Here is a 24,656-nt window from a genome sequence, read left to right on the forward strand (position 1 = left end):
CCCCACCAATCAGAGAGCCCAATGCAGGGCTCAATCCCAGGACCCTGAGATCATGACCTGAGCTGAAGGCAAAGACTTAACCCACTCAGCCATCCAGGTGCCCTGACATTGCTTTATAAATGTTCAGATCTCATTAGTCAGGCTTATAGATAATAGTTGAATTTTCACATCTGCTGAGGAATTTAGTCTGTTACAATATCATATGTCATATAACTGGAAAACTCCACTGTATACTCAATTAGATACTGAGAATGAAAAAGACAAATAGCATCATAGTTTTATTGCAAAATTAATGTTGATGTCCATAGACCTCTTGAAGGTGTTCTGGAAATGCAAGGGAGTTCTATTACTGGGTAGGCTTGGACCAGATAATGGAAAGCCTTCATTGGTTGAGTTTGATTTTAATAAGCAGTAGGGAGCCACTGAAATTTTCTAACGGAAGATTGAAATAGAGCTGTGCTTCTAAGAAGATTATTCTACAAACAATGCATTTAGGGAAACAATTCAAGTTGTACTATAACTGGTTTTTGAGGTAACTGTAGGAAGCAGTATAACAGGTATTGAGAGTATATTGTATTTTCATCTGACTATAAGTGAAGGAAAAGAGAAAGAAAGGAGTCAAAATGATGCTGCAATTTTGAACCTGGTGGCTGGTAGACTAATATTCTATTAATAGATGTAGGAAACAGGAAAAGAAGCAAGCTTGAAAAAGAAAGTAGATTAGATTTTGGAATATATAAAAAAAGTTTACAGTATTATGTTGAAATACATTTAGTCTTACAGAAATGTTATAAAAAATAATAAAATTCACATGTATTCTTCACATAATTTTCCTTAATATTTACAACTTACATAACCAAAATGAAGAAAGTAGCATAAAGTACAATACTATGAACTAAACTACAGACCTTATTTGGGTTTTGCCAGTTTTTCTACTGTCCTTTTCTTGTTTGAAGATCTAGTCTGGAATCCTACATTGAATTTAATTGGTATGTCTCCTTAGTATATGTATTCTTAATCTGTGACATTTCCTCCATCTTTCCTTGTCTTATAAAAATTATTTAGTGAAAAGAAAAGACACTTATTATAGGTGTAGTGGAAAATACCAATGTCCTTTAATTTTTAAAAAATGCCTAAGAACCTGAGTATTAAAAAAATCACTAATTTTTATATAAAAAGTTACAGAAGTATTGTTAAAGTTGAAACAAGAGACATCTGGGTGGCTCAGATCAAGATCCCAGGGTCCTGGGATTGAGTCCTGCATCAGCCTTCTTGCTCAGTAGGGAACCTGCTTTTCCCTCTCCCTCTGCTGCTCCCTCTGTTGTGCACGCTCTCTCTCTCTATCTCTCCCCCCCTCAATTAAATAAACAAAATATTTTAAAAAAAAAAGTTGAAACAATATAGAAGACATAAAGGAAAAATGACGACCCATTCCCAGAAATAGTAGCTAATAGTTTGGTGTGTATTCTTTTATTTATTTTTTATGCATGTATGTATATATGTTATGGGATCTAATAGGCTTATCCTTCTGTAACTTGTATTTTTCACTCAAAAACTGTATTATAGGCACACAACATTTTTAAATGTAGTATATACAGATCTAGCTCATTCTTTTTAATGGCTGCACAGTGGTTCATAATGTGGCTGTATCATGAAACCATTCTCATATTGATAGAATTTTAGGTTATTCTTGGTTTTTCATAGTCACACAAAATGCCTCACTAAACATCCTAATATATGTATCTTTGGGATTTGGACAATTATTACTATGGGGTGGAATTACCAGGTCAGAGGCTCTATGAATTTTCCACTTTCAAGGTTGTTACCAAATTGCCATTTAAAAGGATGTGTCTTTTTTTTTTTTTTTAAGATTTTATTTATTTGACAGAGACACAGAGAGGGAACACAGCAGGGGGAGTGGGAGAGGGAGGGCTTCTTGCCAAGCAGGGAGCCTGATGTAGGACTTGCATGACCTGAGCCAAAGGCAGACACTTAACGACTGAGCCACCCTAGTGCTCCCAAAAGGATGAGTCTTAACTTAAAAGTCCCTCCAGTAGTAAATGACATGTTTATTTTCCACTAAAGCTATGGATGAAGTATTCTAACAGGTCAACAGTGGTTTGGTAATGGTCTTATGGGTGTTTACACGTTGCTCTCTGTTTTTTGTTTTTTTGTTTTTTTCTTTACAAAGCATTGCTTTGCTTTGTTTTGCTTTTGTAACACAAACACACACTCATATATACCTCTTAATTAAAAATAAATGGTTTCAAATGCTTTGTCTTTGGATTTTTTTTTTTTTTTTTTTTTACACTTTTAATCAGTGTGAGGTAAAAAAGCATGGCCATGAAGACGCCTATGTGGGGAGCTAATGAAACAGTTATTGGGAAGCTACATACAGAGTGCATCCTAGATTTCGGGGGAGTTGGTGGAGTAGGACAAAGTGTTCAAGGAGTGAGAGCCAGGGTCAGGTCATAAACTGTACTTTAGAGGGGCTTCCAGAAGCAGTAAGAATTGTGGAGTTAAGTTTTGGTTCTTATGTGAGTATCTTACAGACTTGAGCAATTTGTATAATTCAGTGTTAATTCTTATAAAGACAGTGGAGAGAAGAGCAAAGGAAGAGATTACTAATCCTTGAAATAACATAGGAATCACTAAATTATTTTTAATACTCCATTTGTGGCTATGGAAATTTCTATATGGAAATATGGAAATAAGAATGCCAGTTAAAACAGAGAAACCGTGAATCAGATTATAAGACTGTTTCTGAGAAACTTGGAGTAAACTAAGTTGAATTTAAAGATTTATAAGTAGTTCTTGGTTTCTTGTGTCTTATCTAAAAGTATAGTAGCTGGGGTGGAGGTGGGCGAGGTGGTGATAGAGTGGGGGACCTCGTTTCATTTGGTCCCTTGAATTTAGCTGGATATCTGTCAAACCATTCTGAATACACATGAATTTAACCTGAGGTGTAAGAAGATTTATCTGGATCTCTACAAGCAGAACAACAACTACTTTTTGCAAGGTAGGAGGTACGGAACCTTGAATCTTCAGGGAAAATATCAGAAGATAAATGAAGGGGGTAGGGAGCCTCCATAAGCCAGTCACCAGAAAGTGATATAACACCAGAGCAAAAAATCAGGACCCTTGGAAATCTGCTCTAGTAAGAGACACCCCTTTTAGAAAAGGGCACAGGGGATGAACAGGGCAGAATTTTAGGTGGATCATTGTGGTATCAGGATTCCAGGAGACTAAGAAAGAATGGGGGAGCCTAAACCAATAGAATGCCCAAGCAGTTGAGTGGGTAGACTGGTTTTGGTCAGTGAGCCCAGAAGGGACTCTCAGCTCTGGTCACATAAACCATGAGCCAAGCCTGTAGGGAGATCTCTGGACCACCCTGAAAAGGACTAGAAGATGTGGGCTGTTTAATATTCTAAGGGAGATATAAAAACAGCTTGCATCCATGATACAGCAATAGATTTCAGGGCAGTGTGGCTCATGAAAGAACACTGGGGTAGCACCCACCATGACCTGGGAGCTGCAGAAGAGGGTGCATACACGGGACCAAGGCTACTGCAATTACAAAATCACATTGTGCAGAGACGCTCACGAGTATCCGTAACTCCTCTGGGAAAGGGGAAATAGCAGGAGCTGTGGGATTCAGCAGTTTGGCTCATAAAGAGGCCGCATCCATGATTGGGCATCAGCTTTTGGGGTAGTATGACCGCTGAAGGGACACTGGGACACCTCCCAGAATGACCTTGGAGCTGCAGAAGAGGGTACACGTGAGTCCATGGCTGCTATTGCAAAGTCACAAAGCACAGAGAGGCTCAGGGGTCCCTGTATCTCCTCCTGGAAAGATGAAACAGACACAAATAGTATGAGTCTGTGGAGCTTGGTAGACAAAGAAGTGGAGATGGTTTGACCTGAGGATTTATTGAAGAAAGGGGACCACAAACCTGTGGCTCTGGACCAGCGATTTCTGCATGGCCATATTTGCTCTGATCCTCTAAAGAGAAGTGGAAAGCCACCATGGAACAAAAGCCACACAACCAACCAGCTCACATTAAGGCCATCCCACTGACCAGGGGTGGGGCAACTCCACCCAAGCAAAGACCCCTGAGAAGTTGAGCAGCAGGTCCCTCCTCCAGAAGACAGGAAGAACAGGTGAATCATAGCTTATTTTCCACAGGACTGTAAGACTCCAGCTCTAGGGGGAAATAATAAAGGGAGCTCCAGGTGTTCTCTCATGACTCATTAATACTTCAGACTAAAATTTTACATTTCTCTGTTTATTTCTTTTCTTTTTCTTCCTTTTCTTGTCTTTTTTTTTAAATCCTGTTCCCATTTCAAATAGATTCTTATTTGCCAACTTGTTTTTAAGTCACTTTTTAACTTTTTCACATCTACATTTTATAGATTTATGCCCCATACAAGCCCATTTTCACTATTCATTTTATCTTGATATATGAGTTCTGATTTCTTTGCAGTTTTGGGATATAGTGTCTTCTAACACAGAATCCAAAAATCCATCAGGAACAGGGGGACCACCCTGCTTTGTCCATCCTGAGAAATTATAATCTGTCACCCTTCCTGCCCCACCCTTTTTATTATTTTGGATCATCTTGGCTTTGGTTGCATATCTGTGGTAGCTTTACACCACTTAGGGTTTTTTGCATGGGTTGTGGTTGATATTGTAGACTCTATTCATTCACTCAACCATCCCTAAATAGAATGACTAGGAGGAGGAACTCTAAGCAAAGAAAAGAACAAAAGACAATGTCCTCTGCCATAGAGCTAATAGATATGGATATAAGCAAGATGTAAGAGATAGAATTCAGGATAGCAATCATGAAGTCAATAGCTAGGGTTGAAAAAAAGCATTAGTGACAATATAGAATCTCTAAGAGCGGAAATGGGATCTAATCAGGCTGAATTAAAAAAATGCTGTGAATGAGATGCAGTCTAAACTGGATAATCTAATAGCCAAGTGTAAATGAGACAGAAGAATGAATCCGTTATCTAGAATATAAGGTGATAGAAAGAAGGAAAGCTGAGGAAGATAGGAATAGGCAGCTAGGGCCCATGAAAATAGACTTAGATCAATGATGCCATGAAATGTTCCAATGTCAGAATTATTGGGATCCCGAAGGGAGTGGAGAGAGAGAGAGGACTAGAACATATTTGAGGAAATTATAGCTAAGAACTTCCCTAATCTCGGGAAGGAAACAAATATTCCTGACCAAGATGCAGAGAGGACCCCTAAAAATAAAAATAGATAAACACCCTGACATATTAGTGAAGCTTGCAAATCTTAGAGCCAATGAAGCTACTTTAAGAGCAGCAAAGGGGGCGAGATCTCTTTTGTACAGAGGGAGGAACGCCATAATAACATCAGACCTATCCACAGAGACCTGGCAAGCCAGAAAGGGCTGACAAGACATAGCCAGGGTACTAAAGGAGAAGAACAAACAGCCAAGAATACTTTATCCAGTAAGGCTGTCATTCAGAATGGATGGAGAGATAAGGAGCTTCCAGGACAGGCAGAAACTGAAAGAATATGTGACCACCAAGCCAGCCCTGCAGGAAATATTAAGGAGGAATACTGTAAACAAAGGAAGACCCCAAGAGTAAGATAGACCAGAAGTTAACAGAGAAAAACCTATAGAAACAGGCACTTTATAGGCAATACAATGGCACTAAAATAATATCTTTCAATAGCCTCTCTCCATGTAAACAGGCTGAATGCTCCTATCAAAGGACAAAGGGTTTCACATTTGATAAGAAAGCAGGGCCCACTCATATGCTGTCTACAAGAAATTCAATTTGAACCTAAAGACACCTCCAGAGAAGGTGAGGGGATGGAGAACCATTTATCATGCTAGTGGGCCTGAAAAGAAAGTAGGGGTAGCAATCCTCATATCAGACAAATTAGATTTTAATCCAAAGACTGTAGTAAGAGATGTAGAGGGACACTATATCATACTTAAGGGGCCTATCTAATGAGAAAAATCTGATATTATAAATATCTGTGCCCCCAATGTGCAAACAGGCAATTATATAAACCAATTAATAACCAAAAAAAAGGAAATATATGGAAAACAATATATTAATAGGGGACTTCAACACCCCACTCACAGCAATGGGCATATCATCTAAGCAAAAGATCAACAAGAAACAAGGGCTTTGAATGATGCACTGGACCAGATGGACTTCACAGATATATGCAGCATAACCTTCCATCCTAAAACAACAGAATACTCATTCTTCTTGAGTGCACATGCAACTTTCTCCAGAATGGATTGCACACAGGGTCACAAATCAGGTCGCAACTGATACCAAAGGATTTGGATCATTCTCTGCATATTTTCAGACCATTATGATTTGAAACTGGAACTCATCACAAGAAGAAATTTGGAAGGAATCCAAACACTTGGAGATGAAAGAACATCCTGCTAAAGAACAAATGGGTCAACCAGGGCATTAAAGAACTAAACAATTAATACAAGCCTATGACAATGAAAACACATCGATTTAAACTTACGGGATACTGCAAAGGCGATCCTAAGAGAGAAGTATATATAGCAGTCCAAGCTGCTCTCAGATAATTAGAACAATCCCAAATGCACAAGCTAAACTTACACCTAAAGGACCTGGAGAAAGAACAGCAAATAAAACCTAAACCAAGCAGCAGAAGAGAAATAATAGAGATTAGAGCAGAAATCAACGAAATAGAAACCAGAACAGTACAATGGATCAATGACACTAGAAGCTCTTCTTTGAAAGAATTAATACGATTGATAAACCTATGCCAGACTTATCAAAAAGAAAAGAGAAGGGATTCAAATTAATAAAATCATGATGAAAGGGGAGAAATCAGGACTAAAGCCAAGAAAATAGAGCAATTATTAGAACTTGTTACCAGCAGCTGTATGTCAACAAGCTAGACAATCTGGAAGAAATGAATGCATTCCTGGTTACTCATAAACTACCAAGACTGAAACAGGAAGAAATAGACAATCTGAACAGACCGATAACCAGCAAGGAAATTGAAACAGTCGTCAAAACCTGCCAAAGATCAAGAGTCCAGGGCCAGGAAGTTTCCCAGGGGAATTCTGTCAAACATTCAAAGAAGAAATCATACTTCTTCTACTGAAGGTGATCCAATAAATAAAATGGAAGGAAAACTTCTAAACTCGTTCTATGAGGCCAGCATTACCCTGATCCCCAAGCCAGACAAAGACCCCATCAAAAGAAAAATTACTGACCAATATCCCTAATGAACATGGACACCAAGATACTCAACAAGATCCTGGCCAATAGGACCCACCAGTACCTTAAAAGGATTATTCACCACGACCAGGTGGGATTTATTCCCGGGATCCAAGGTGGTTCAACATTCACAAATCAGTCAACATGATAGAGCACATTAGCCAAAGAAGAGACAAGAACCCTCTGATCCTCTCAATTGATGCAAAAAAGCATTTGACAAAATACAGCATCTTTTCATGATTAAAACTCTTTCAGAATACAGGGATAGAGGGAGCATACCTCAAAACCATAAAAGGCATCTATGAATAGCACACAACAAATATTCTCAGTGGGAAAAACAGAAAGCTTTTCCCTTCAGGTCAGGAACACAGCAGGGATTCCCACTCTTACCACTTTTGTACAATGTAACAAGGTAATTCAACAACATAATCCTAGCCTCAGCAATCAGACAACATAAAAGACATTCAAATCAGCAAAGAAGAAGTCAAGTTGAAAAGAAACTGAGGAAGACACAAAGAGATGGAAAAGAATCTCATGCTTATGGATTGGAAGAATGAACATCGTTATAATGTTTATGCTGTCCAGAGCAATCTACACATTCAGTGCAATCCCTATCAAAATTCCATGGACAGGGGCGCCTGGGTGGCTTAGTGGGTTGAGGCCTCTGCCTTTGGCTCGGGTCATGATTCCAATGTCCTGGGATTGAGCCCTGCATTGGGCTCTCTGCTCGGCGGGGAGCCTGCTTCCCCTTATCTCCCTGCCTGCCTCTCTGCCTACTTCTGATCTATGTCTGTGAAATAAATAAAATCTAAAAAAAAAAAAAAAAAAGAAATTCATCGACATTTTCACAGAGCCAGAGCAAACAGTCCTAAAATTTATATGGAACCAGAAAAGATCCCGAATCCCCAGGGGAATGTTGAAAAAGAAAACAAAAACTGAGAGCACCAGAATGCATGGCTTCAAGGTATATTACAAAGCTGTGGTCATCAGGATAGCACTGTATTGGCACAAAAACAGACACAGAGATCTGTGGGACAGAGTAGGGAACCCAGAAATGGACCCTCAACTGTATGGTCAACTCATCTTTGACAAAGCAGGAAAGAATATCCAGTGAAGAAAGACTGGTGCTGGAAAAATTGGACAGCCAATAAATGATGCTGGAAAAATTGGACAGCCACATGCAGAAGAATAAAACTGAACCATTCTATTACACCATACAGAAAGATAAGCCCAGAATGCATGAAAGATCTAAATGTGAGACAGGAATTCATTAAAATCCCAGAGGAAAACACAAGCAGTAACCTCTTTGATCTTGGCCACAGTGACTTCTGTCCTTTTTTTTTAGGCCTTTTTAAAATTCATTTTTTAGAGAGAACATTTAAGTAGGGAGGACATCATGCAGAGCAGGTAGAGGGAGAAGCAGGTCCCAGGCTGAGGAAGGAGCCCTGTGCAAGACTCTATCCCAGGACTTGGGATCATGACCTGAGCTGAAGGCAGACGTTTAACCAACTAAGCCACCTACGTGTCCCTACAGTGACTTCTTTCAAGACACATCTCTAAAGGCAAGGGAAGCAAAAGCAAAAATGAACATTCGAGACTTCAAAATAAAAAGCTTTTTCATAGCAAAGGCAATAGTCAACAAACTAAAGAGGAGCTCACAGAATGGGAGAAGATATTTGCAAATAACATTACAGATAAAGGGCTGGTGTCTAAGATCTGTAAAGAATTTCTCAAACTCAAGACCCAGAAAACAAATAATTCAGTCAAGAAATGGGCAGAAGACATGAACAGATACTTTTCCAGAGAGGACATCCAAATGACCAATAGACACATGAAAAATGCTACACATCACTTGCCATCAGGCAAATACAAATCAAAACCATAATGAGATACCACCTTTGACCAGTAAGAATGGCCAAAATTAACAAGACGGAGGAACAAATGTTGGCAAGAATGTGGAGAAAAAAAAATCTTATTACAGTGTTGGTGGGAATGCAAATTGGTGCAACCACTTTCAAAAACAGTAGGGTGGTTCCTCAGATGTTAAAAATAGAACTGCTCTATAACCCAGCAATTGCACTACTGGGTATTTACTCCAAATATACAGATGGCGTGAAAAGAAGGGGCACCTGCACCCCAGTGTTTGTAGCCACAGTGTCCACAATAGCCAAACAGTGGAAGGAGCCATGATGTTCTTCAACGGATGGCATGGATAAATAAGATGTAGTTCATATATACAATGGGGTATTACTCAGCCATCATCAGAAAGGTTGAATACCCATCATTTGCATCAACATGGGTGGAATTGGACAGTATTATTCTATGTGAAATATGTCAAGTAGAGACATATCATTTGGTTTCAGTCTTTTGTGGAACATAAGGAATAGTATGGAGGACCACAGAGAAAGGGAGGGAAAACTGAATGGGAAGAAATCAGAGAGGGAGACAAACTATGAGAAACTCTGGACTCCGGGAGACACACTGAGGGTTGCAGAAGGGAGGGGAGTTGTGGGATGGGGTAACCTGATGATGGGCATTAAGGAGGGCACGCATGATAATGAGCACTGGATGTTATATGCAACTGATGAATTGTTGAACACTACATCAAAAACCAATGATGTACTATATGTTGGCTAAGTGAACATAATTTTTTGTATTGTGTTATGTTAGGCATCATAAAATACATCATTAGTTTTTGATGCAGTGTTCCAAGATCATTTAAATGGATATAATTTAAATAAAATAAGATAAAATAAAATTAAAAGGTTCAAATAAAAAAAACGATACTGGCTGCTGAATAGGCTAAGAAGAAAAGAGTGGGGATTTGGTTTGGTTGTACTTTTGTTGTTACATATTTTCACACTCTTAGCACATCTCAGAATTCCTCATTTTTGTTTTTTCAGACTTAAGGTCTGTATTTTTGTGGGTGAGGGAGGGTATATTTTGAGCCTTTTGTTTTCTGTTGGTCATTCTGTCTGTACTGATGTACCATAGTTTCAGTCACGTATTTCCAAATATAACAGGGTCTGAGAAAGGGATAGAACAGTAGGCATTTAGACTCCTAAAGAGTCTAGGATGTTTAAGTCTCTTCACCTGAGCATTAGTATCATTATTAGTAAGTAATGACCAGTCTCACTCTGAAGAATGTTTGAGGTACTGTCAGCTGCCACTTTCCTATAATAAGTGAGCTTTAAATAGACAACTTAAGAACCTGACCTTTGCAGTTTGGTTGTGAGGTTTTTGTTTCTCATCCTGAGCTCTAACTGCCCCTAACAGAGGAGGAAGAATCAGGGCACAAAAACATACAAACAAGAAAACCTTGACTTTCCTATATTATTTTAAGAGATTTGAAAACAGTCTAACATTTGAAATTTGAACATGATTTAAGGCCATTACAAATTACAATTTGGGGTTTTTTGTTAGTATACAAAATAAATGTGTATTTATGGATAGGTATGACTTATTCACATATATAGTAGCTCTGTAAAATATATACATGCAAATAAATTCCAGCTTTTTAACTATAGAAATTGATTTTCAAAATAACTACTTTTCTAGTTAAAATAAGGGCAACGTAGTCCCATTTACCCATTTATACTAATTTTTGGAAAACTCAACATGATTAATATTTTCAGAAGCAACCTCCTAGAAGTCCAGTTTAGAAAACTATCAAATAAAGCACAGTCACTTCAGATGGGTATATGACTTGGGAATTCCTCCCCCAGTCATTTAAACTGGTTAAATAATTGCATTCTGCTACTAGAGAATTGGATGGTTGTTATCCATTCCATATTAACATTTACTTGAATGCTTATATATGTCAGAGATTGCTGTACATTTCACATGTGTCATTTCTCTTGTTATAGAAACTATGGATAAAAGTAGTAATGCCACTTTACATTAAATGAAGGTTTGGAGAGTTAAAAACAAACAAACAAACAAACAATGTTTTGCCCAAGATCACGTGGCAGTGGAGTAATGGTACCATTATCACATTAACCATTATCACTAAGTCAAGGACTGAAATATTCCTCTTTATTTTTTAATTATACTTGGACCAAAGAAGCTGCTCTGTTAGTTAATTATTATCAGGAAGAAGAGTACAGCACTAGCTGTAAAGATAATAGCAACGAAAACGAATGAACGGACCAAGATATATACTGGAGAAGATTTAGAAGAAGGAGACCAGAGTTGGTACTTGGCTCCGTTTTTAGCTTATATATCACTTTCTTAGGAAAGCTTTCCCTGCCACATCCTATTCCTTATCTGTCTGTTAGAACACTGAACTCGTTGTAATTACCATATTGCAATGATTCTAAGGTGCACATATTTTTCATTTAACATTTCTAAAATCTGGATGCATCTTATCTTATAATTGATGTCGTCTTTTTTTTTTTTTAAGATTTTATTTATTTATTTGACAGGCAGAGATCACAAGTAGGCAGATAGGCAGGCAGAGAGAGAGGAGGAAGCAGGCCCCCTGCTGAGCAGAGAGCCCGATGTGGGACTCGATCCCAGGACTCTGGGATCATGACCTGAGCCGAAGGCAGAGGCTTTAACCCACTGAGCCACCCAGGTGCCCCTAATTGATGTTGTCTTAAAATTAGTTGTCAACATTTCTCCTTAATAATTGGTTCAAAAAATAAGGATGTGATATATGGTCGATGGCATCTTAGATTTGATGATATACAATATTTACATGTGTTCCCATGAAAAGGTTTATATCATCCCAACAGTTTTAAATACCAGGTATATACGGTGATTTTCCAGTTTCTAGTCTAGTCCTCTTTTAAGCTTCAGACCTGTATGTTGAACTACATTTTCCTTCAAAACCACAGGCATCACCAATTCAATATGTCTACTTTCTGAACAAACTTGTCTTTCAGTATTCCCCCATGTCAGTAAATGGAATCTCCGTTTGTACATTTGTGAAGCTGAAAAGCTATCGGTTTGACTGCCAGGGTGTGAATCCCACTTCCACCTTATACTAGTTATGTGAGGACACCGAGACATGTGTCTGTCTTCATCTGTAAAATGGGGAGCATAATAACACCTATCTCTGAGAGTTGTTGGGACATTATTAAAACAAGGAGTAAATGTTAGCTGCCACTGATCTTTATGATACATATCTGTGACCTCTCTCCTTAACTCTGGACATGTAACTCATCCTCAAATCCTGTGAGAGGTAGGCCCTTTAAAATACTTCTGTCCACTTTTATCTCATCGCTGCTTCTCCACTCCAGGCCCTCATTTTTCTCACCTATTGTAACTAATAGCTTCGACTCTTTCTCATCTCTAGTCTATTCAGTACAAAGATCAGTCAACAATCTTTTAAATCAGATCACACAACTTCTTAAAAACCCACAGTTCTTAGTATGGTATGTATTGTTCTCAGTTGTCTGCCTAGCCTCTGCCCACTTTTTCAGCCTCATCTTATGCTGCTCTACCTTGTAGTGTCACTCATTTCTCCCAAAACGAACTCCCACTCATCCTTTACTTTTCTTCTTAGCTGCCACTGCCTCAAACACATGTTCTGATCTTCCAAACTAAAGTAGTTACTTCAGTCCTAGTGTATGATCTTTTATATTGAATTTATACCTTTCATATTTGGGATGAAGATAAGGAAGTTGAGTGATTTCCCCAAGGATTGTAATGCTGATTATGGTAGAACTGGAATGCCAGACGAGGACCGGCCAACTCTAAACTCTCATTTCAATGGTCCTTCCTTTGCTTCCTTGAGAACAGAAGAAAGCATATGAATCAATGTGCGAGGCTTCCAAATATGGCCTGACTTCTCTCCTTTCTTTCTATTTAACCTTCAGGTAGGTTGTTCTCTCAATATCCATTTCTTTGGAAGCCGTCCCTCCCAAATTAGATTGTAAACCTTTGAAGATGTTCGTCTATTCATATGGTACTAATATAACATTCTTCTAGTAGTTCTTATATATACCTAGCAGTTATATAAATTACCTTGTGTACAGTAGATAATGATTAAATATTTTTGTCTTAGGGATGTTAGAGAAAAACAGTATTTTAATCCATTTAATTTATTCAGGGTTTGGTGATTATTTCATGAAAGAATATAGTACTTGCCATGCTCTTCTACCAATCAGTTACTACATTTTCTGTTTTCAGATTTTGAATAGAACTGCCTCAAATTTAATTTTAAAGTAAATAGTTGGTGTCTTCATAGATTATTATGCTTGTTTCACTAGGAAAACAATTAACCTTAAGTATTTTTGCTTTGCTTCAGGAATTAAGTGATCTACAACGAGACCCACCTGCTCATTGTTCCGCTGGACCCGTGGGGGATGACTGTAAGCTTTGCTGTCTTGCTAGAATTTTGCTACCATTAATAATATAGGTTTGAATGTTTGTTAATGACTCCAAAACTCCTTTGTTTGTTTCAGTGTTCCACTGGCAAGCAACTATTATGGGACCTGTAAGTATGATTCATATATATGAAATTAATTCCCTCAGCCATACCTCATTCTTACCATTTCACCTTTGATGAGACGTTTGTGGCTAAAGTTGAGTTTTCATGTACTCTGAACACTCAGGAAGCAAAATACAATGAAAGGATTTTTGATGATTTTCTGGAGCACTGGTGGCAAATCACTTGTTTGGATCACTTTGATGTTTCCCTTTGACAAATCCTTGGTCATTACACATAGTCATGGATCACCCACCATTTGCACCGAGTCTATATGTTACACATTTGCTTTATCTGTTTTTAAGCACAAAAGTCAGTTGTTCAGAACCCAGTATAATGATCCTCACATCAACAATTTTAGTAGAAGAAAAAAATAATATTTTAGTAGGTTAGAAATGACTCTAATTAACTCAGCAATGGAATACCTGCAAGCAACAAGCACCAGTTTGCAATAACTCTTCACTGTTCCTGTGTGTGAGAGGGAACTGGCAAGATAATTGCAACAGATCTGTCTTTGCCAACTCCTGAATTTGTTGTTTTTAGTTTTGTTCTATTGTACTGAACTCAAAATTACCTATTTTATGACTGGCTTTACTTAACACTTACTACCCTTGTTAAGATTATTTTTTTCTGTACCTAGAGGCAGTTAGACTTGAAAAAGACTTTTCTTTTTGTGCACAAAAATCTGATTGCATAGGAATGGGCATAGACTACTTTCTGGGTGAGAATATACATACTAGTAACCTGTTTACATGAACATCATTCTCTCCCTCCCCTGAAAGAATTTTATCTAGTAAGGCATAGAGGTTTTAGTCATATTACTTGTGTTTCACTTTTAAAAAGAAATACTGAATTTTCAGAGCAGAAGTCCTGGGCAAATGTCTCAAATTCCTAAACTGTTAAGTTAGTTTTTTCTAAGGGTAAAATGCAATATATTTAAAGAACAACTTGAAGAATCTAATTATTTGATTTTCATTGCTTACTAAGAACCTTCAAAATACTATTATTTATTTATTTATTTATTAAGGATTTACTTATTTATTTGACAGACCAAGATCACAAGTAGGCAGAGAGGCAGGCAGAGAGAGAGAGAGTGGAAGAAGCAGGCTCCCTGCTGAGCAGCGAGCCCCATGCGGGGCTCGATCCCAGGACCCTGGGATCATGACCTGAGCTGAAGGCAGAGGCTTTAACCCACTGAGCCACCCAGGCGACCCCAAATACTATTATTTAAAGGCCCACCCTTACCATTTGAATTATAGCCCTTCACAGATATTCCTTAGATGAATCACATGTAGCAAATGGTTACAATTATGTTACTCGTACCCCCTTTATTTTAGTAATGCAAACATGCCACTCTCTAATATCATTTGAATTCATTTACATTTTCTACATTCCCTTTAACTTTTGAAGAACTAGAATTAAACTATATATAGTTAGAATAATTATACAGTATAGTCCTCTAATGAATATGCAGAAACTTGGGGAAGTAATGATAGTTTTGCTGTTATTACCAAAGTGGTAATATAACATGATAACATGAAAAATTTCATTAAATATTAAGGAGGGGCACCTGGGTGGCTCAGTTGGTTAAGCATTTGACTTTGGCTTAGGTCATGATCTCAGGGTCCTGGGATTTAGCACTATGTTAAGCTTGTCCCTCTGCTCCTCCCCCTGCTCATGCCCTCTTTCTCAAATAAATAAATTATATATATGTAAGTAGATATATGAATATACGTGTGTGTGTGTGTGTATACACACATATATATATAGAAATATGTGTGTGTGTATTTATATATATATGAAGGAATATATATAAAGGAATTAAAATAGATTTTACCTTTATTCTTTATCATTTTTTTCTTGCTTGTAACATTGAATGTATTTTCTAACTGCCATAAAGAAACATGGCCAAATTTAAATTCTTCCTATATAGTTGGTTCCTAATTTGATTCAATGACTATTGAATTTATCTAGTTTTATTTTGAGCTTTTTTGTGTTTTCCACATTCTATTGTAAACTGTTACTAAGTGAAGATTGGAGGTCTGAATTGTGTGTCATGTAGCCTTTCCTTTTTATAACTTGGTCTTTTTATTTCATTTCTATTCTTGCCCCTCAGTCTTTTTATTTCATTTCTATTCTTGCCCCTTAAAGGACGACCATTGGTGCCCCTCCGAAGCTCAGTCAGTTAAGTGTGCTGACTATTGATTTTAGTTCAGGTCTGATCTCAGGATCATGGGATCAATTCCCATGTCAGTTTCCCTGCTCAGTGAGGAGTCTGTTCAGGGTTTTCTTTCCCCCTCTGCCCCTCCCCCTGCATGCACTCTCTCTAAAATAAATAAATCTTAAAAAAAAAAAAAATACGACCATCAGATCTTAAGTTTTATAAATAAGAAGGTAAATAAATACTAGCCCAAACCCTGTTTCCCATACTGATTACCGCTGCAGAAAATTCTTCTTTTCATAAAGCAATCTTGTGTATATACTAATCTATAAAACTCTAGACTCATAAAAAGATCTGTTTAGGTAAGTAACATCACTGTGTGTGTCCTATTTTTGTGTTTAACTTTGATGTCACCATGATTATTGAAGATTCTTCCTTCATACCTGCAAAAGGAAACCTGTTTTCAAGGTAAATGATTTGAACTTAGGACAGAATGATGGCTTTTTTTTTTCCCCCAAATCAATTTGGGGGAAATCATCTTAGGTTACTAAATAAATATAGTAATCACTAAATAAATATAGTAATCACTAATGCAAATATTTGTAATTTCAGCCTGATAGCGCCTATCAAGGTGGAGTCTTCTTTCTCACTGTACATTTTCCGACAGACTATCCTTTTAAGCCACCAAAGGTATTTTCATTTTTATGATTGATTTGACTCCTTGTCAGAGATTTTACTCTCCACCCCAAGATATGTACATGATGTCAAAGACTGTGGGTAGCTTAGCATGTTCAAACTATTCTGTAAAATCACTGAATTTAAAATATGCTTACTCAAATATTGGACTATATCTGTAAAACAAAAGGCGGTATCTGTTATATGATAAATTAGCTTCCTTACCTTTTTTTCCCCTCCTCATTAGGTATATGTAGTTTGGGAAATTTTTTATGGTCAAGAATCACACTTTTGTATTCAGGGGATTATTTTTGAGAAAGTTGACCCTATTTCTCAGTTCTTAAGTTGTGATTCAACAAAAATTTATTGAGTACCTCCAGTGTTCTGTTAACATTGGGGAATACAGAAATAAATCTGACACAGTCCCTTTATTAAGTATGGTAAGAAAAATAAAAACATTTCCTTATTACATTAAATTTAGACTGGATCTGAAGAGGAAATAAATGATGGTGACATCAAGGAGGGAGACGTTTATTAACAAATACTTCCACTCAGAATAATTATTTTAGATTTTTAAAAACACCTGATTAACATTATATATATGAAACAATGTAACAACAACTCTTGTGGAAAATTAGAATTCTTAGCAGATCCCTTAGGATAGGTAACAGGCTGAGGCTCCTCAACTTTCTTCTGGAACAGGGTTGGCACACTATTTTTAAATTTATTGTCATTTGTAGGTATCAATGATAATCAGGTTAAGAAATGGATTACTTTGAGGGATGATGAAACCCATGGTTAATTACTCCAGGTACTACTCAGGCAGTCATACCAACTAATATAGATTTATTTATTATATTCCAAAATACTTCTCAGTTCCAGGGGGCCAAGGGGAAACTGACTATTTGCTTTCACACTCCCATTAGCTAAAACTATGTGCACAAAGTAGATGCTCAATTTGTTGCTGAATTTCTCCTTAAGGTCATGTAAAGTTGAGGACATTTTACAGATTGGTTCTGTTTTGTTCATAGTTTGTGGGTTGTCACATTTTTGTTTCGTTTTATTTATAGATTGCTTTCACAACAAAAATTTACCATCCAAACATAAACAGTAATGGAAGTATTTGTCTTGATATCCTGAGGTCGCAATGGTCACCAGCTCTGACTGTATCAAAAGGTAATTTTATTTACCAGATTTATAACTATTGATAACAGTGAGACAAGAAAAATATAGCAGAACTATCTAAGGACTAAAGTTTTTAAAAAAATACAATTTACTGTTTTCTTCTGCTTTGATTTTGCTTTGCTTTCATAGCTCTTCTACTACTCTTTTGCTTTTGTCAGTGTGATGTGGCTAATGGTCAAATCTTAATAATAAAATGAGACAAATTTAAATATGTTAGAACTAGAAATTTGGTTGAGCCTACTGACATTTTACCCCTTTAGTTTGGGCTTTAAAGAGAGAGAGTGAAAATCAGATTTTAGGATCAGTTGTGCCATTTATTAAATAGTATTGTTAATGTAATGAGTAAAGCTTTACATCTCTTACTTCATCTAAGAAGACATATTTCACACTTTAGAATAATGTAGTATATTTATTAGGATGTTAGTATAAACTTTTAATAACCAATAGCATTATTTATGACTGATAACATAATCCATGTGGATTCTCAGCTTTAACAGATACATACTTTTTTCTTGCTCAATTATCAGGTGTGTATGTAGACCTTCTAGCCAATAGTTTCTGCTGTGCTAGCGCTCTTAATTCATGTCTTGTTTTTCCAGCAGAAGAGAACCCAACCATCAGAAAATACTGTTTTGAGTTAGAAGCTTCTGCCCCTGAAGTAATTTGGTAGTTTTCCCTTTTTATAAAATTTAAGAAAACTATTTCTCTTGAAGGATTCAGGGGAGGAATGAATCTGTGCTCTTTTAAAAAAATCTTTTTAATAAATGCTACCTGCATGTTTAACTTGTTTTTAAAAGTGATTAGGTTTATAGTAAGCAGGGTCCACAGCAATAATATTTCAAATATTAGGTAAGTAGTAGCCCTTCACGTCAGCTAGTTATTATGAATGGCAGTTTTTCTGACCTAAAATGTTTGTATAAAATGTTCATGTTGATTCTAGTGTCTCTTTAAAAATCACATAGTATAACTGTTATGTACTAGATGCAAGAAAGTTTTTGTGCCACAGGATTATTCGAATTAATACACTCTTTCCTGGAATGGAAATGGAAATGTAATTGATTTGGTGTAAGTGGTTAAGTACTTACACATACAAAAGAAATGGCAGACTGCCAGATATTGAGCACTAATTTTCTAACATCGCTAGCTTTTTTATAAATATTAATTAGTTTTCTTGGCTTCTGGAAACTGCCCTTGAAGAAGAATTTCAAGTAGCCTCACTGTCCTCATATGTAAAATGAGGATTATAAGAGTATTACCATGTAAGGTCACTATGCATCTGGCACATAGAAGACATTCGACTGAATGTTAACTATTATTACCTTTTTCTTTATCTTAAAACATTTGATTTGTGTACATTGTAGTGAAATCAGGGCACATTGCTCTTGGCAGCAGGAGTGGGAAATGAGGAACTTCCCTCTTGCCTTATTTTATAAGGTAGCTTATACTTTGCTTATTTGTACATTTTCTACTTTTTTATATTTTAAATGTCTTATTTTGCTTTCTATTGTGAGTTTAGTCTGGAAACTCTGGAGATGTGAGCCTAGATAATCTACCCTACTAGTTTAATATAAAAGGCTTAAAATTTCAGTAGGCAGATGGAAGATAAAGAAGATGAATAAAATACTAATTTTTTTCATTAGTCCTTAGCAGCTCCCTTTCTGTATTATTTAAGAAATTAACACTGCTTTATAAATTTGCTTGTGGATTTGTAAGACTAGGAAAAGATAAAGGAACATAGTAGAACATCTTGAAATGTTCTTCCAAAGATTCCTCGTACACCCTCAGAAGTTTTGGCATGCAATCATAACAGACAAATCAGGAACCGGAGTCCTTGTTCTTTCCTTTTTCAGATATTTACATTGTTTTTAAGAATGCAGCTATTTGAATTAGTATTTTGATGTGGGAAGAAACAACTACTTTTATAATTTTCACTTATATTTTAAAACATACAAGTTATGAATTGATAATTGTTCACATTATTTTTAAATGACTGTGATACAAATAATGTACATGGAATAAAAGATTCATTGAAAAAAACCTGACAAATATTTCTTCTTTGTAGGCAAACTAGCACGAAGCCAAAGTAAAAAAAGTGCATAAACATGAGTCCAGAATGGTTTGGACTGTTAACTGCAATTGGTTTGCTGTACTTTGAATTGATTAAAACATAGATTTTCTGCATTAAAATAAAATAAAAAATGGATGGTTTCCTTATTAAAGTACAAAAGTATCTTTAAAAAATAGCTAGGTGATTCACAGACCTGTACCCCTGGGGATAAAAATATATGTTTATAAAAAAAATAAAAAATTAAAATCAAAAAAAAAAAAAAAAATAGCTAGGGATGCCTGGGTGGCTCAGTTGGTTAAGTATCTGCCTTCGGTTCAGATCATGATCCTAGGCAGGGTCCTAAGTTTGAGTCCCTCATTGGGCTCCTTGCTCAGCAGGGAGCCTGCCTCTCCCTCTGCCTGCTGCTCCCCTGCTTGTGTGCTGTTTTCCTCATATCAATAAATAAGATCTTTTAAAAAAATACCTAAAGTTAGGATGCTGTTCTAAAAATGTTTTGATTAGGTACCATATTTGGTATATGTATGTATTACCTAAAATTACTTTTATAGAGAACTCTTCAGATTAAATGTTTAGTTACTTTATAAATGCACATTTTTTAAATAAGTAGAAATTCAAATAAAATTTAAAACTTCGAAAGTTATAGTGATTTTGTATTATATACATTGTATGCTAATTTTATACTTTCTAATTAAAAATTAGAAATATTTGCTTCTAAGCTAAGTTAGTCTAAAAAGTAATTTAACATGCTCATTTGATTTTGTTTTCTTTATAAGTTCATTGTCTATATTCAGTAAAAGCGTTTTCATATGTGTAATTGTTATAAAGCAGAAAGATCATTATCTGATGTGATGTTCTTTTTTCAATCTAGTTTTATTGTCCATATGTTCTCTACTTTGTGATCCTAATCCAGATGACCCCTTAGTACCAGATATTGCACAAATCTATAAATCAGACAAAGAAAAGTAAGTGTTTACTTATATTAGTTTCTGCCTGGGTGTATTTCTGTGTGGTCTGCCAAAACACAAGTATTATCAATATATTTAAGTACATTTAATTGTGTTAATTGTACTAAATTTGCCTATCTTTATTAGTCTTTTTACAAACTTGTACTAAGTTTGCCTATCTTTATTAGTCTTTTTACAAGAGATATTATTCCTTCCCATACAGTGTTTAGTCCTTTACTATTTAATAGTAACATGTTCTGCATTTGTGTAATATGTCTGTTTTTTGACAGGAGAGAACCATATATATAGTTCTGGGTAGTAAATTTAAAATTAAAGAATTTGATAGTTGGAAAGGCTTGAATATTTTTCTCCCAGGAAGAGAAGTTATCCCTAACCCCCTCCAAACTGACCCAATTTTCAAGCTGTTTCATCTTGCTGGAACCATTGATTCATTTGCATTTTATAGGTGATGCCCATTCAGGGTTGGCTTTTATAGACTTTGTTAGAAATTGATTTCTTATTTTGTTGTTTATAATTTAGGCATGTTTCTGTATTGGTGGTAGAGAAATCCATCAGTTAAAAAATCACTTGTCGTTTTCTATTTTATTTAATATATGAGCCTAAGTCACATTGACTCAATAATTGGCTTATGAATTATTACTGCAATTAAGTGTAAAAAGGTAGAGTGTACAGTTTTATATAAATAGTTCTTCTAAAAGATTCATTTTATCTGTTTTTATGATATCCCTTTTGTATACCTACAGATACAACAGACATGCAAGAGAATGGACTCAGAAATATGCAATGTAAAGTCAAAAAAAATTTCATATATACCAGAGTACTGTAAAATCTAGGTTTTTTTCAACATTAGCAGTAAATTGAGCACTGTTTACTGTTTCATTGTATCATGAAATCCTTTGATTTTTACCCATTTTACATGTATTTCTGAAGCAAGACAAAACAAACTTCCAAAAATACCCTTCAGACTGTGATGAGAGCATTTGTCATTTTGTATGCATTGAGAAAGACATTTATTATGGTTTTTAAGATACTTGGACATCTGCATCTTCAGCTTACAAGATCTGCAATGCATCTGAAAAGCAACCAAATTATTTTTTGCTGAAACTAAATGTTTTTACATGAGAAATGCTGTATGTGTTGTCTAAGATGTCATCAGTTTTATAAATCTGTATTCAGATTCATTCTTTGTTAGCTCACTTTATAATTTGTATTTTTTTACTGTATAGACTAAATATATTCTATTTACATGTATGTCAACTCATTACCTTTTTCCTGTGAACAGTATTGAAAAAACCCAACAGCTGGTAATTAAATGAATTAACTGTCTGTCTCCCTTGTATTAGGGTAATCGGTAGATTGATCGCAGATTTCTTAAACCTGAAAGGATCTTTACACTGTAATTCTCAGTATCCTGATTATGGAGAAACACTTGTTTTGATTTTGTTATACTTGACTTAACTTTATTGCAATGTGAATTAATTGCACTGCTAAGTAGGAAGATGTGTAACTTTTATTTGTTGCTACTCACATTTGAGTTTTTCTTCTGTATAGGCAATGTTATATTGACACCTTTTACAGATATTAATGTAGCTTTTTCCATATAAATAAAATGCTTTTTCTACTATTTGTCTTGATTACTTAAAGAAATAAATTATCTATAAGTAAGGATCAAAACTATAAAGTTTTGCATGCAAATTAATTCCAAATTGTGCAAATGAGGTCTATTGTATTTGAAATTTTATTGCTTTAGGTTTGTATTTGTTTGCCATATTATTAGTCTAGAGGATGGAACACATTGGACCCTTGTTATAGAAGACAATTTAGAATAAGTTGGGGTTTGTCTTGGATCACATTTTAAGTGAATCATTTACTAAGGTACTGTGATGAATATAAGGCAGGGTCACCCACACTGGAGAAAGTATTGACCTGAAAAATAGTTTAATTATTAAAATGCCCCTCTAGGTAGAATGGACATTGTAATTTCTTAACATTTTAAAATCTAGAATTTTTAAAATAGTAGTTTAGTGCCATCACAGTTTGAAAGAAGACATCCATTTTTTACTATAGATGTTATAAAGAAAATTCTAAAATGATGCTTTCTTCTGTTTTTATAAATTTCCAGTTAAAAGTGGCTTAAATAAGCAGGTTATCTTTGCAGATTTTAAAGAAAGTTAGAAAGTTCTAATGTTCTGACTTGGAAAAAAATACATTTCTAATTATTTAGCATGCTATTTACCAAACTTTGAGTGAGTGTCATTTTTAAGAAGAGTTGTAGCTCTTTGGATTATTGCAGTAGCTGTCTAAGTGTGCAAAAATCTGTGATGGATGTAGTCATTAGTAAAGCATTTAAATCACTTAAGTATTTTACCATGGATCATTATTATTAAAGCACAAAATAACCCATTGTTAGAACATGTGTTTTTATAAATGAGTGTAAAAATATTTAAATGAATTGTGAAATGGATGTTTAAGAAAATATAGGTTTAAAAAGTAACTATATTAAGTAATGTCTTGAAACAAACATATCATGAAAAACACTGCTTTACTAGGTATATGATTATAAGCTACATTCACCCAGAATTTGAACACTCAAGTTCATTAGATTTAAATATTTAGTATATTTTGATAGTAAAGGATTTTGTTTCTTGAATATCTTTCACTTTTTTTAAAACTTTGATTTGTGTGACATTTATTTTTGGAAGTGTCTTTTTTTTCCTTTATTAAAAGTTTTGAAACTCACCTAATTCTTGTTTGCCTTTGCTTACACCTGAATTGTGTGACCAGACTCCAGAGGAGTGAGCACAAGTTCTCATATTAAATAAAAACCTTAAGAATTCTGTGGTGACATAATGATGGGCCAAGTCACCATTTTAGCTCTGTCATTTTTGCTTAATTCTGAGAAGGATATGTCACTTACCTTTTACAACTGCAAGTCTGAAGTCAAGGGCCTTCCTCCATAAAGTAACCATTGATCTAGGGATCCTTAGAATGAGAAAAACAGGTAGTCTTTTGGAGTTTTGGATAGTACCTCTTGAAGTCTTGGGTATTTCAAGACAGTTAAAAATGATATTCAGGTTGAATTCTGGGCACTTGTAAATGTCACATACAGTAAGTCAGAGATACAAGTTGTAAGGGCAGCCTCACCCTCATCTCCCATATTTGTGTATGATTCCTGAAGTACAGACTTTCTACTTGCCTATGTAAAGCATTTATAATTATTCATTTTTGATTTAAGTTGTCCCTCTCATCCCCTTATCCTTAAACTGTTTAGGGAAAATTTAAAATTTACTTTGTATATCAACTGCCTGTCAGTTGCAAAGGATCATAAGGTATCACATGAGAAATACAGAGCACAAGGGCAACCTAGGACTTAATATTCAAAAGCGTAACTTTTCAAAAAAAATTGATAAAAATACCACGTGTAGTTTTTCATTTCTTTTATTTATTCCATGATCAGTTTGTACACGATTCAGCCATTGATGTTTTGCGGGATCTTGCACTCACAGTTCTGTATTTTGGGGGAATTAATTTTCCTCTCAGATTAAAAGAGATTCTTGGTTATGAAACTATTTATCTCATGTTTATTTGTTGGTAGTCAATTTGAACTGGACTCAAAGTTTTTTTTTTTTATAAAGATTTTTATTTATTTATTTGATAGAGAGAGATCACAAGTAGGCAGAGAGGCAGGCAGAGAGAGAGAGGGGGAAGCAGGCTCCCCGCTGAGCGGAGAGCCCGATGTGGGGCTCGATCCCAGGACCCTGAGATCATGACCCAAGCTGAAGACAGAGGCTTAAACCACTGAGCCACCCAGGCGCCCCTGGACTCAAAGTTTTGAGTTCTGCTGTAGAATCATCAGTCCTGTTACGAGGACCAGCCATGGAAAATGTGATCAATAGCCAAGGC

At 35.7% G+C, this 24,656-nt stretch overlaps 1 protein-coding gene across 1 annotated transcript in view; it reads left to right on the top strand.

Annotated features, from left to right (window-relative positions):
* UBE2D1 (ubiquitin conjugating enzyme E2 D1) overlaps positions 1–22,377 on the top strand; it is a 37,281-nt gene extending 14,904 nt beyond the window's left edge. The window contains exons 2-7 of the mRNA XM_082721229.1: positions 13,520–13,583; positions 13,677–13,708; positions 16,473–16,550; positions 17,606–17,711; positions 20,657–20,750; positions 21,497–22,377. Coding sequence (XP_082577355.1) covers positions 13,520–13,583; positions 13,677–13,708; positions 16,473–16,550; positions 17,606–17,711; positions 20,657–20,750; positions 21,497–21,542 — 420 coding nt within the window. The 3' untranslated portion in view covers positions 21,543–22,377. The remainder of the gene's footprint in view (positions 1–13,519; positions 13,584–13,676; positions 13,709–16,472; positions 16,551–17,605; positions 17,712–20,656; positions 20,751–21,496) is intronic.
* The last annotated feature ends 2,279 nt before the right edge of the window (positions 22,378–24,656 follow it).

This window comes from Mustela nivalis (genome assembly GCF_964662115.1).
Source record: "Mustela nivalis genome assembly, chromosome: 2".
NCBI lineage: Eukaryota > Metazoa > Chordata > Mammalia > Carnivora > Mustelidae > Mustela > Mustela nivalis.